We start from the raw sequence: 13,371 nt of genomic DNA on the forward strand, positions 1-13,371 counted from the left end.
AGCGGGCAGCCCTGGCCAGCTTTCACCGGGTTCCGTCCTGCTGGGCCCATGGCTTCCACTGCGGCTTCCCGTGCCTGGTCCTCGCCCCAGCCAGGACAGGACCGGGGGCCTGTATCTCACCCCCTTACCCAAGTGGCCACATGGAAGGGAAGGAAGGCCCCAGAAGTACCTGCGGAAAGTACTTGACCAGTGTCACCGCGAGCTTGATGTAGGAGAAGCAGAAGAGAAACCGCAGCCATGTGATTACCCCGACTGCGGCCAAAATCATGATGATGAGCGCGAAGAGCCACGAGAGCACCAGGAAGCCGATGGCGGGCCAGGACACCCGCTGGTCGCCGCGCTGGGGATGAGAGGGGGGAAGGGAGGGAAGTTGGGGGTGGGTGGGGGCAATGCCCTTGTCACTATCAGGGTCTCTAGTTCAGTCCTTCTTAGACTTTCCAGAGCCCAATTGCTTCTTGTTTCCACAATGCAGAATTGGGTGCCTCCCAGAGCCCCCCAGGAGCGAAGGATGTCGGGGATGGAACCCAACACCATCCCAGCCCAGGACTGTTCATTCCATGATGCAGAGAGAGCCTGACCACTCTGGAATCTGTCCCCACCCTTCCCCTTCGCCCAAGCTCCACAGCAAAGAGCAAGAAAACCTGGAAGGTTCGTAAAGGTGGGGCCCAAGCAGCGTGGCTGGCCTTGCGTGTATGAAGGGAACTCTTTGAGGGAAGTGGTGCGCCCACGGGGAAGTGAAAGAAAACACCACGTCAGCGACCAGACACATGGCCCAACACGGCTGAGTCCACATCCCCCAAGACCTCTCGGGGCCCTCGTGAGCCTCCTCCTCATACTGAACCCCAGCTACCTCGACCGGCTCATGGTGGCTCTCACTGCCCCTTGGCATTCACAGTCGGTGCCCCAGCTGGCGGTGCCCCACCCTGTCCCTCTTCCCCATGGCCACAAGAACGTTACTCACTCCACGGACTACTCTAAACACCAATTCCTGATGCCCTCCTTCCCCCTCCTTGCTGGCTGGGCCATGCTCTCCCCTCCCCTCAGCTCTCCACCTGCTGGGTCATCATCATGCCTCTCTCTGTCCCTCACTCCAGACCTGGGGGAGGGGGCAAGAACTTGGGCTCGTGGTGAGGTCCCTGTGCCTGGCCTATTATCTTGGCCCAATAATCAATCAGATGCTGAGCGATCAAACATGTGTCCTTTCTGAGGGTCTCTGTGTCTGTAGTGAAACAGCAGGTGTGGGCAGCAGGTGGTGGTGGTGGGTGCTGCCTGGCAGCCACAGGGAGCAGCTGCCAGTCCATCTCTCACCTCGTACAGGAGGCACTGCACCAGGACAACCAGGGTGAGGGCCACGGCGTGCAGGCTGAAGAAGATGTCGTTAATCGCCACAGGGTTCACTCCATTCGGGTATTTGAGGAAAAACTGCTCCTGTTGAGGGGGGTGACGAAGCTGAGTGAGGGGCAGCCAGGCCAGGAACTGCTTGGGCTGGGCTGGGCTGTGGTGGGCGGGCAGGGCCAGACCTTGATGTGTGGTATCCAGAAAAGGCCAACGTTGAACACGCTGTAGGCCACGAAGCCCGTCAGGTTCAGGGTAACGAAGTCGAAGCTCAGACCAACAACACTGCGGGAGGGGAGATGGAGACAGGGCAGGTGAGCCGGCCAGTGAAAGCAGGGGCAGGAAGGAGGGCCCGGCGGAGCACTGGCCTTGGGTCCCCCTTCATGCCACAGTCGATGCCACTCAATCCCACCCTCTTGGGAACCAGGTTCCTCCTGCCTCAAGTCCTGGCCCCCGAGGGAAGCCTGGGGCCTCCTGCAGAAAGGAGGTGCCTCCCCTCGCTGGCTCCCTGCTCAGCAGCCCCACAAGAGGCCCACATGGCGAGGTGATTGTGGGAAAGCTTGTGTACTTGCTGCATGAAGACGCAATCGCAGGCCCACTTTGTCCCTCTTTCCTCCCAGGGATGTATAACTGTCACACAATATCCTTTTCATTTCAGAAATACACCATAGCGATTTGTTATTTATATACATTACAAAATGATCCCCACAACAGGTCTAGTTACCACCTGTCACTATACAAGGTTATTACAATATTATTGACTATATTCCCTGTGCTATACCTCACATCCTCATGAGTTATTTACTTCACACCTGGAAGTTTGTACCTCTTCATCCCGTTCACCTATGGCACCTACTCCCCAATGTCTCCCCACTACCCCGCTCTGGTAACCACCAGTTTGTTACCTATACCAATGAGTCTGTTTCTGTTTTGTTTTTAGATTTCATATTACTGCATACATGTACCACATCTTCTTTACCCATTTGTCTATCAGTGGACACTCAGGTTGCTTCCGTATTGCAAACAATGCTGCACTGAACCCAGGGGTGCATATATTTTGTTCCATTGTATACATGTACCACATCTTTACCCATTTGTCTATCAATGGACACTCAGGTTGCTTCCATATTGCAAATAATGCTGCACTGAACCCAGGGGTGCATATATTTTTTCAAATTAGTGTTCCTGTCATCTTTGGATAAATATCCAGATTTGCTGGATCACATGGTGGTCCCATGTTTAATGTTTTGAGGACCCTCCATACCGTTTCCCACAGAGGCTTCATCATTTTAAACTGCCACCCATGTCTGAGGGTTCCCTTTTCTCCACATCCTTTACAACACTTATTTCCTGACTTTTGAATGATAGCCATTCTCACAGGTGTGAGGTACCATCTTGGGGTTTTGAACTGCATTTCCCTGGTAGTGATGTTGCGCATCTTTTCATGTGCCTGTTGGCCATGTGAATGCCTTCTTTTGAAAAAAGGTCTGTTTCAAGTCCTCTACCCACCTTTTAATTGAGTAGCTTACTTATTTTGATAACTTACTTATCCAAGTTCTTTGTACATTTTGGCTATTAACCTCTTATCAGATACATGACTTGCAAATACCGTCTCCTATTCAGTAGGTTGCCTTTTTGTTTTGTTGGTTTCCTTTGCTATGCAAAAAGCTTTTTAGTTTGCTGGAATTCCATTTGTTTATTTTTGCTTTTGTTGCCCTAGTCTGAGAAGACATAGCCAAAAAAAATGTTAAGACTGATATCAGCCGAACCAGTTTGGCTCAGTGGATGGAGCATCGGCCATTGGACTGAAGGGTCCCAGGTTCGATTCCAGTCAAAGGCACGTATCTCAGTTGCAGGCTCAATCCCCAGTAGGGGCCGTGCAGGAGGCAACTGATTGATGATGTTCCTCTCTCATCAATGTTTCTATCTCTAGCAGGCAGCTGTCCAGTTTCCCCAACGTCATTTATTGAAGAGACTGTCTTTACCCCATTGTATATTCTTAACTCCCTTGTTATAGATTGACTGTGTATGTGTGGGTTTATTTCTGGGCTCTCTATTCTAGTCCATCGATTTCTGTGTCTGTTTTTGTGCCAGGACCATGCTGTTTTGATTACTACAGCCTTGTGGTATAGTTTGATATCAGGGAATGTAATACCTCTTTTTTTTTTAAGATTGCTTTGGCTATTTCGGGTCTTTTGGTTTTATACCAATTTTAGGATTCTTTGTTGTAGTTCTGTGAAAAATGCCTTTGGTAATTTGATGGGGATTGCATCGAATCTGCGATTGCTTTGGGTAAGTGTGAACATTTAAACAATATTAATTCTACCAATCTGTGAGCATCGTATCTTTCTAGTATTTGTATCTTCGTCACTTTCTTTCTTGATGTCTGTTTTCAGAATACAGGAAGTAAGTGTGAACATTTAAACAATATTAATTCTCCCAATCTGTGAGCATCGTATATCTTTCTAGTATTTGTATCTTTGTCAATTTCTTTCTTGATGTCTGTTTTCAGAATACAGGTACCCCCTACTGGGGACTGCGTTCAAAACCAAGCATGTGCCCTTGACCGGAATTGAACCCCGGACCCTTCAGTCCACAGGCCAATGCTTTGTCCACCGAGTCAAACCGGCTAAGGCCAGGCCCTCAGTTTTTTAGCAGGAACTGCTCTATAGGTAACGTACATTCAGAGTATGCTGTGGGAGGAGGTGAGTTCAGGTCTTCCTACACCCATATCCTGGCCGCGCCTCCCTCTTTGTTTTTATAATCGAGGTGGGAAGGTTTAATCTCCAAGGCCGAAGGATCCACCTCTGGTACTGTAGCACAGCTTGACTTTAATTCCTCCAGGGCTGGACAGACCGAGATAAGAGAATATTTGGGTGGACGTCACCCCCATTCAGCCCGTTCTCCGCTTCACTGAGAAGCCCCATTGTGTTGCTTTCACAGGGAGGAGCTAAACTGGGCAAGAGACCAATTGCCCAGCAGTACAAGTGCCACCACAGGCTCTTAGAGCTCTCACCTCAACAGCTTTCTAGAAAGGGCAGGAAAGGAGATAAGCAGAGGGGGGAAGGGCTGAACCTGTGCTACCTACTGCCTCGTGGGAATGCCCGTCATACGGGCACCAAATGACCCTGAGCGTACAGCTCAGCAGATTACCTTTTCCGCCTCCAGTTCATGATCACCTGCGGGTAGAAGGAGATGGACCAGGCCGCAAAGTAGATCCAGCCAACCACCTGGTTTATGACACTGACGACGTTGCTGCGGATCACCAAGAAGCGTATCCTTGGGCTGGAAAGGATTTGGAGACCAGGATGAGCTGAAATGGGGCTCCCGAGAGAAACTCCCATGGGCCAGCGCTGCCTTTCTTCTCACCACTTAAACCCCAGCTTACCCGGTTTGGCTGGAATGATTTTCGTGCAGAAAAACAGTAATTTGTCCCACATTTCGAGATGTCACTTGAAAAGAGGACTCTGTCGCTCCGGGAGGCACCACAACCTATAGGAAAACTGAATTCAATCCAGTGCCATGTATTTGTTGGGACCTGAGCGTCCCGCTGCAGACTATGCCCTAGGAGATGTGGGGACAGATCACACAGGGTCCCCGCCTTCCTGGAGCTTACGAACAAAAGGGAGAAACACGACCAGCCAGCCAACTGGAACCCCCATACACGGACGTGTTATGCTAGACTCTCTGAACAGAACGTGGTTCTGCCCTTGGGCCTACCCCTGGCTCATCTCTGAGGGAAGGGGGGACGGCTCCCTTCCTCTCACCAGCCAGCGATCTGTGGATCAAGCCAGACCTCAGAGAGCTGAACGCCAGGACCTGCTGTTAGAACCACTGGCTTTTCTTAGCCCGCAGCAGGCCTGATACCCTGGGGCGGGAGAAGCTGCGTCTAATGATGTGCGATGTTCACTATGGGATGAGCTGAGATTCCCTTCTCACAGGAAGCCCATGCTTCCACACGGTCTGCTTGCTAAGGGGCTCAGGGCCAGTTTGCAGCCCATTTCTACAACCACACAGGGCCTCGTGGCATGCCTTATGGTCATCAATTTCATCCCTGTATTCATCTTGTCTGTTTTTTGTTAAAACCCTCATTTACTTTATACTGCCTCCCCTATTGATGTTTTTTATCTAATTTATCAGTAATTGGCTCAAATCCTTAGTAAGGCAGAAGCAGGGTGTATACTAACAGACAAAGGCATAAGGGCTATGAATAGTTATCACTGTAATACCAGACTCTGGCACTGGGTTTTGGAAATAACAACCAATGGGATCTCAGAACAGTGCTTTGCAAACCTTAATGTGGACTCAAATCATCCAGGGATCATGCTCATGGGCAGATTTTGAATCGGTGGATCTGGCACGGGGCCTGGGAGTCTGCATTTCTAAAAAGTTTCCAGCAGGGACAATGCTGCTAGGCCTCGAACACCCTTTGAGTAGCAAAGTCTTAGAAAACTATCTTAAGAATGTCTTCGACATTCACAGAACCATTTTCTGCCTCACATTTCTTACCATCGCCTTCCTAATTCCGTCTACACAGCATAAGACGCCCATCCTCAAGGAGACCAACAAAGCCCAAATCAGAGATTTCTAGAGGGATGGGATGGGGGCAGCCCACGGCCTTTAAACCAGGTGGCCCACTTCCAGAAGCACTCAATTAAAATGTGTTTTGTTACCCACCAGTTAAGGTTCATTACTTACTTCATCCGGCAGCTCAAGGATAGTGATATTTTTTGAATGAAATGTGATTTCAAAAGTGATCACCAAGGTTGCATTTAGGGGATGCCTGTGGGGGACAAGAGTCTGATTACTACTGCGGAGTGGGACTCTGTGTGATCTCAACCCACCTTTGGACTTCCCACAGGGCCTGTCATTCTCAAGCAGTTAGGGTGAGGAAGTGTTATGTGCTCAATCTGAGGAGAGAGAAGGTGGGCTCCCTGCTCCTTTAAAAAGGAGTTTTCTATCCTTTTTAAAAATATATATTTTTATTGATTTCAGAGAGGAAGGGAGAGGGAGAGAGAGATACAAACATCACTGATGAGAGAGAATCACTGATAGGCCTCCTCCTGCACACCCCCTACGAGGGATGGAGCCCACAAACCAGGCATTGGACCGTGACTACCTGGTTCATAGGTCAACGCTCAACCACCGAGCTATACCGGCCAGGCAGGAGCTTTCTATCTTTATCAGAGAAGATGTCCTACTGGGGCTGAGACCACACAAAGGTGTGAAACTGGCTGTGAATGCCAAATAGGGTGTCCAGAGGCCGACTGGGCGATGACACCTGCTCTGGTGGGAAAGGCTTCGGAGAGGCTCAGGTCTGAGCAGGGAGCACTGTGTCCCTAGAAAGCCATGAGGTATGTCTGGGCAGCCCATGGGGGCTCAGGTCTGCACTGAGAGGCCTGGCGTTAGTTTGGAAGGCAGTGGAAAGCCACTCCAGGGTTCTGGAGAGGGGAGAGCTGTGGTGAGGGGATGACATGTCAGATTCACCAGGTGTCCGGGTGCAAGCGGCCGGGTTATAGACAGAATGTAGGTCTGTCGGGGAGCCTTGGTACCAAAGCTGTGGTTTGAGAACAGACTTCCCAGGAGGGATGAGGAAGGGGAGAGGGGGAGAGAGAAAGGACAGGGCTCCAGACCTTCCTCTACAGGACCCATGTGGCCGGGAGGCAGGTGCAGGGGAAGCAGTGAAGGATGCAGAAGAGGGAGGCTCTCAGCACAGTCTGAACTGGGTCGGTACCCTCATGCCGGAACCAGCAGAGGTCAGCAAGACAGACTCTCAGTGGAGGCTAAGTGTGAGGGTCTCACAAACGGAATCCACAGATGGAGTCCCTTCTGCTTTAAGAAGTGATCTAACGAGTGCTCAGCTCCTGACCCCTGACCTCAGGGCTCTCCTCAAACACTTAGAGGCTGGGCAAGGGCCACTCTGAAGTCTGGCATCAACTGCTGGCCACTCAGGACTCTTCTCGGCTGGGGAAAAGGCTTGACTGGGGAGAAGCCCCCTTCCTGCTGCTCCCCCCAGAAACAAGGGTTCTGTGAGTGGGGGAAGAGAGACTCTGGGACCTCGGTCTGCAGCCCAGGGCGGGTGCCTCTCTTCCTCTGGCTGCTCTGAAAGTGAAGGCACGAGCATCACACTAGAATATGAAGGGCCGGAGCTGGCCGTGGGGCGACGAGCGGGGCCGAGGGCAGGTCTGGGCCTGGGCACTTACTGAAGGGCGATGCGGACATCGGCTGAGCTCCCATTTTCCAGCTTCACCGTGGGAGGAACAGCAAGGTTGACCATCGACTCTGGAAGGACCCGAATCAGTGGCATTAGTCATGAGGTCAGAGACGTAGGCCCACAAGGAGAGACGGAGCAGGGCCCCTGCCATCTGAACTCAGGAACTATGTCCCATGATGACCCCTATCTTCTAGGAGACACGGAGGTTCTGAGGGACTCAGTGATGCGACTGGAAGCCAAAGCCCTCATTGTGCTCTCACCTCCCGCTGCCATTGGAGGGAGACACAGGCCTGAGCGGGAGACGCTGCCGCTTCCTCCTCCCCAACATCAGGGGCTCTGAGGGTGTGCAGCTGAGTCATCGGAGACAGTTTTACAAACTAAAGGCATTCAAGCCACACCCCGGGACTGGAAAACGCGGACTTGAACCACCTCTTCAGATGGAAGGCACAGGAGTCTCCTCTGTTTGTGGAGCTTCAGTGGCCCCGCAGAATGGGTCCGGCCTCTCCTTGCGCATTTCTTTGATTATTGTCAGCTGAGTCCAGTGGTGTTGGCAGAGCCTCGTCCTGGAAACAGGGCTCCCACCCGCCAGGGGGTGGGTTTCATTATCTAAGTTCAGCCAGGCGCAAGGAACGGACGCAGTTATCCAGGCTCAGCCAGGAGCGACAATTACAATGAAGCCACAAGAATGAAGAATTACAGGTGGATCTTTAACCATGATTTCACATAATTTCCTTTGTCTTAAACTCTAGTAAAACTTCCTGATATCGTGCTGTACATAATACACACACTGCCCTAGCTCTGGGTCACTGTCTCTCCATCTAAGAACAGTCACCTGGTCCCAGCTTTTTCCCTACTGTCTCTGTGTCTGTCTCTTTCTTTTTCTCAATCCCCCATCGCCCCTTCTCAGGACCCGTGTCTGCTCTCTAGCAGTGCTGGTCGAGGTCCAGGAGAGAAATACTTATACTCAGACACATGGGCCCAGCTAACCTGTTTCTCAAAAAACCCTGTTGGGTTCCCATATGAACCTGAACCCAGCTCAACCCATTCACTGATCCCCCTTCCTGAGGCCGACTCTACTGGGGACTGCGAGGGGAGACTGATTCCCTCTTGGCTTTGAGGTGTTAGCTTAGGATGAGGTAGACAAACAGGCGTCCAGGGTGAGGGGAGAAGCAGGTGTGGGAGGCGAAACACCCCAGAGCAACTTGGCTACAGAACATGAGTGAGTCAGCCTCTCTCTGACCTCTTCCTGTGTTCTTAGGGCAGCACCTCCCTCCCCCGATCCCAGGGATGTTCACAGATCCAGGCACCTGTCCACCTCCCCTCCCTCACCTCCAGGCCTTCAGGATGACGCACAGCATAAGGTATGGGCATGAATCTAGAATGGAAGTGGAAGGGGGCCCACAATGGGAAAGCAAATGCTCAACTTGATGAAGACGGTCCTTGTTGGGGCAGTGGCCGCAGGCAGGGCCCAGGTCTCCTTCTCCCCAGACCACGAAAGGCAGAAGGTAAAGAACTGAGTTTAGGCGCCCAGGTGGGAAGGGCATTTAGAGGTTCTCCACTGTCTGATCCCCCTTCTCAATACCCCCACCTGGCAGTTTCTCTTCCTCTGCCTGGACACCCAGAAGGAGTAACCCCATCTCCTCCAACGGAAGGGCCAGCCTAGAACTTACACTCCTGAGCCTGGCTCTGCTACCCGGGACCTCTCAGACCCTATCTGAGCCACCTTCCTCATGCTGACCCTGCACGTGTGAATGCAGATGCAGACTTTGTCCCGTGTCTGCAAGTCTCCAGGTGCAGCTGACTCCACCAGGGTCGCTCTGAGTGGCACTCCCCTCCCCCCTGCCCCCCCCCAACCCTTGCAGAGGCCAAGCTGCACAGAGTAGGAAAGTCCCTCCCTCACGTGTAGCCTTGGGGCCTGGAGGCAGCTTTGACAACTCCACCTCTCCTTTTTCACTCACTGCTCCCATAGACAACCCGTGGCTTTGTTCTGGGCTTGCACAGCTGGGGTAGGTCCTTGCTGTTACTTTCCATCTAGAGCTGAGGACCATACCGGATGAGCAAGACTGTGACAAGACGGTACCCGGGACAGGGACACTGAAAGTGATGCCAGGCAGCCACCAACACCGCTGGGTCCCCAGGGCTCTGCCGGGACTGTGATCAGGGTGAGCGGGAGATCCCCAAGGCCTCTGCTCTTCCACCGTCTTTCTATTTCAAAAGCGGAGTCTGTGGACGCTCAAAGAACCCAATCAAGGGATGTTTACTTCCCTCTCAGTGCTCAGCAGCCGGGAGACTGGGCTCTGAGGTCAGACAGATCCATTCTGGCTCTGTCGCCCCCTAGCTGTGTGACCCTGGGAGTACGTAAGCCTGTTTTCTCACCTGTAACATGGGGAGAATAGTACTACCCACCTCACAGGGCTTTGTAAAGAGAAAGCGATGTCTGCGACTTTCCACACTGAGTGCTGGACAATTGCTGTTGACTATTCTTAACACCATGTAAACAAGGCAGGACATTTTTTTTTTTTTTTTTAAGTGGGAGGCAGTTAGAAAACTGGCATCATATCCTGGGAAAGCACACTTTAAAGTTTGCCCTGGGGCAGGAGTCTCTGGACACAACATTGGAATTACCAAATGAATCTTAATGAGACCACCCCAAGTTACCTCTAAGGAGTCTGTTTTCACATCTCTCTCTCTCTGGAGAGGGAGAAAGAGATAGAAACATCAATGATGAAAGAGAAGCATCTATCGGCTCTCCTGCATGCCCCCTACCGGGGATCCAGCCCACAAGCCGGGCAAGTGTCCTGACTAGGAATTGAAAAGGGGCCTCCTGGTTCATGGGTCAACGCTCAACCACTGAGCCAACTTAAGGGCCCTGACGATCACTCCCCAAAGCAAGGAGAAGACAGGCCCGCCAGACTGAGGTCAGAAAGCCAATTCCAGTTATTGATTTTATGGTGGTTTCCACTGTTTATGACACTCAGGAAAGGAAGCAGAATGGTAAAATGGAGTAGGGACCCTACTCAGGTCCCATCTTAGTTACTGTCTCGCTCTGTGACTTTGGGGAGAACCTTTACCCTCTCTGGGCCTAAATTTCCCCTCTGTATAATTGAGGTGGTATAAATTCCCCTCTGTATAATTGAGGTGGTATAAATTCCCCTCTGTATAATTTGCTGTTCTTCTCTAGACAAATGCATTAGCATTACGAATGGAGCTTCATGTAAAGCCTACCAATGCCCGTGTGTATATGCATACCAGGGCCTTAGTCCCAGAGAATGTGACCCAGCAGGTCTGGAGTGGGGCTCTGGCATCTGTACCAAGAAACACCAGGCTGCACGCGGAAACTGCTTATCCACAAGGTGTGACTGTAAAGTAACACGGCTGATTTAACAAACCTGAAAGAGCTGGTCAGGTACTTATGTTCTCAGAGATTTAAGAGGCCGAATAACTGTGATGGTAGACAGCCACTGCGGCGGGCTCTTGACAAGCTTGCATAGGATTTGTATTGTTTGAACAAGGTTGATTTGAAATCTTTGGTCAGGGATTTTAAGATCTGTCTGATTTTTGACAGTGGCCAGAATAATGGGCCTGGGGTCCTAGAAGTGCTCAGCACAAATTCCTTCTATGGAAGGAATCTCAGCCGTGTTTTGGGCAGCGGGAGAATTAATAGAATGATACAGGCCTCTAAGAGCCCTGCACCAAAAGTCACGCCCTGTAAGGATGTACAGACCCTGGTGTGTTTTTTGGACAACGAGCCAGTGTTCTGCGAGGCCCCCCTGGCCCTGTTCCTCAGTCCCTCTTGAAGGGAACAGTTTTCTCATCTTATGAAGGGATGCTGGGCAGACTCTTTAGGACTTTGTGGCCTGGCAGATCCAGGCTCAACAAGGTGGCCACATCACGCGTCTGCAGCATTTCCCAGAGCCCATACCTCCCTCAGTGAGGTCCACAGGGCAGGAACACAAGCCTTTCTTTACAGATATTATCCCAGATTGTTGGAGACCCACAGTTTGATTTTGGTAATACAGATAAGGTAATAGGGACCCCAGCACAGAAGGCCGATTAGTTATTTATTATTTAGAAAAGCACACAAGAATGTATTGCCTGCAATAAAAACATATTTAGGAAACTGAAACAAGGGCCATTTCTCTCCTGATTGCAGGTCTCATGGGGTCCTTAGAAGTTAGGGGATATGTGCTTATCGGGGAGAGAGAGGGGGAAGGGAATGGCCTGGGTGTGCCCCCTGAAGGGAGAGCGCCAGAAGGCCAACTATTTATGGAATCATCTGACTCCTTGTAAAACTCCTGGACCCTGGGTCTGCTCCACCACCCTGTGGCTGCTTGACCACGGGCCCGGCAAGCCCACCCAGTCTGGACAGTCCTAAATCCTTGGCTACAAACAGGTCAGGCTCCTTACTCTATCTCCCTCTTTCCAAAGTTGATGACCCATTTCTAAACTTACCACATTTCTCTATGAGCGTCAGGGGAAAAAGGATAAAAACAATCAGCCAACTCCTTATCATGTTCCTCAATTTCAAAGAGCTAGTGAGAAAAACAAAGAGCAAGAGAAGTTCAGGTTAAAGTTGGGTCAGCCCAGCAGCAATGTGTCCCGTGGGGTAGTGGCCACAGAAGTGCCATAGGCCGCCTGGACAATATGCCCCTTGGAACCATGGCATGAACTATTCATCAAACACTTTCACTTCACGCCTGTGGCCTCACGGGCTTTGCCTCACCAGCTTGGAGAACAGGACTCCGGGGAGGGCTTATCTTTAATAGAAGAGCGAAATGGGCTCAGAGAGACCAAGTGGGTTGTGTAAGGGCCCACTCTGAGGAAGTAGGCAAATACTGAATTTTCTCCTCTTCGACTGCTTCTTGCCACTTAACAGAAAGAATGCAGTTTTACTGGTTTAGAGTTCTTCCCCCTCCGCCCCCCCCCCAGATTATTAAAACTGTGGTCAGATATTTGACTTTGTGAACCTATAAACCTTACGGAAATTGACTTCATTCCCTATCCTGGGATAAGAGCCTAAGGGTTGTTCTTTTCCTCCAAACTGTCGAAAAAGGCAAAGCCCAGCTGTTCTTCCTTTCTTCAGCCCAAAAGCCCCCGGAGGGCGGGGCCGGCTCCTGCCCACAGCCCTGGAGCCCGGCCCAGAGCTCAGCACTTACTTCCACAGGAGTTTCGGAAGGGTTTCCTTCTCCAAAGCAACCGGTAAACTCCGCGATCAGATTCAGGCGGACACTAAGCGGGAGGCGGGGAAGGGGCTCGGACCACCCCCATCACCTCGACAGCACGGGGAGCCCTACCTCCGCCCACCTCCACCCGGGTCCTTGCACCTGGGGAATGTCCGGTGTCGCTAGGACGGGACAAGTGACCAGGGATGAAACCCCGGCGCCGCTGAGCAGGGCTGGATTGCGGCGGGCTGCCAACGGCTTGCCGCACCAGCCCCAGGGGCTCCACTTGGGGAAGGGGGAGGAGGCTGTCGGGGCCGCGCCGGCTCTCACCTGAGATCCTCGGAGGCTCTGGGACCGACCCACGAGACGTAGAAGATGCTTCAGGCAGTACCCGCTTCCCCGGTCCGGCTGGGTCTGCGGGAGGGCGGGCCCGAAGTCACCTGACCCCAGTCACCTGACTCGCGGAGTCACTAGGTTCCCGCGATGCACTCTGGGAGCGGTAGTTTTGACGAGTCTGCAGCAGGGTTGGGGCGGAGCAGGGGTGGAGGCTCTGTGTGAGGGAGTCTTCAGCCACTTTTAGGGACACAAAGGCTCTCCGAGCCCGAGCGCTTGTCCGCGGACCCTGCACTCGTTTTGAGAGCGAGGCAGAGGCTGTCCGGA

General features: G+C 52.0%; 1 protein-coding gene across 7 annotated transcripts in view; it reads right to left on the minus strand.

Annotated features, from left to right (window-relative positions):
• CTNS (cystinosin, lysosomal cystine transporter) overlaps window positions 1–13,371 on the minus strand; it is a 16,629-nt gene extending 3,258 nt beyond the window's left edge. The window contains exons 1-10 of one of the 7 annotated variants that reach the window (XM_015562453.1): window positions 13,042–13,371; window positions 12,706–12,778; window positions 12,002–12,081; window positions 7,539–7,617; window positions 6,034–6,118; window positions 4,724–4,827; window positions 4,489–4,620; window positions 1,521–1,620; window positions 1,309–1,428; window positions 170–340 (exon numbers count right to left, since the gene is read on the minus strand). In XM_015562453.1, the coding sequence (XP_015417939.1) occupies window positions 170–340; window positions 1,309–1,428; window positions 1,521–1,620; window positions 4,489–4,620; window positions 4,724–4,827; window positions 6,034–6,118; window positions 7,539–7,617; window positions 12,002–12,062 (852 nt within the window). In that variant the 5' untranslated portion in view covers window positions 12,063–12,081; window positions 12,706–12,778; window positions 13,042–13,371. The other 6 variants (XM_015562458.1, XM_006761488.2, XM_015562455.1 and 3 more) reach the window with 6 other exon arrangements.

This window comes from Myotis davidii, unplaced genomic scaffold, assembly GCF_000327345.1.
Source record: "Myotis davidii unplaced genomic scaffold, ASM32734v1 scaffold638, whole genome shotgun sequence".
Classification (NCBI taxonomy): Eukaryota; Metazoa; Chordata; class Mammalia; order Chiroptera; family Vespertilionidae; genus Myotis; species Myotis davidii.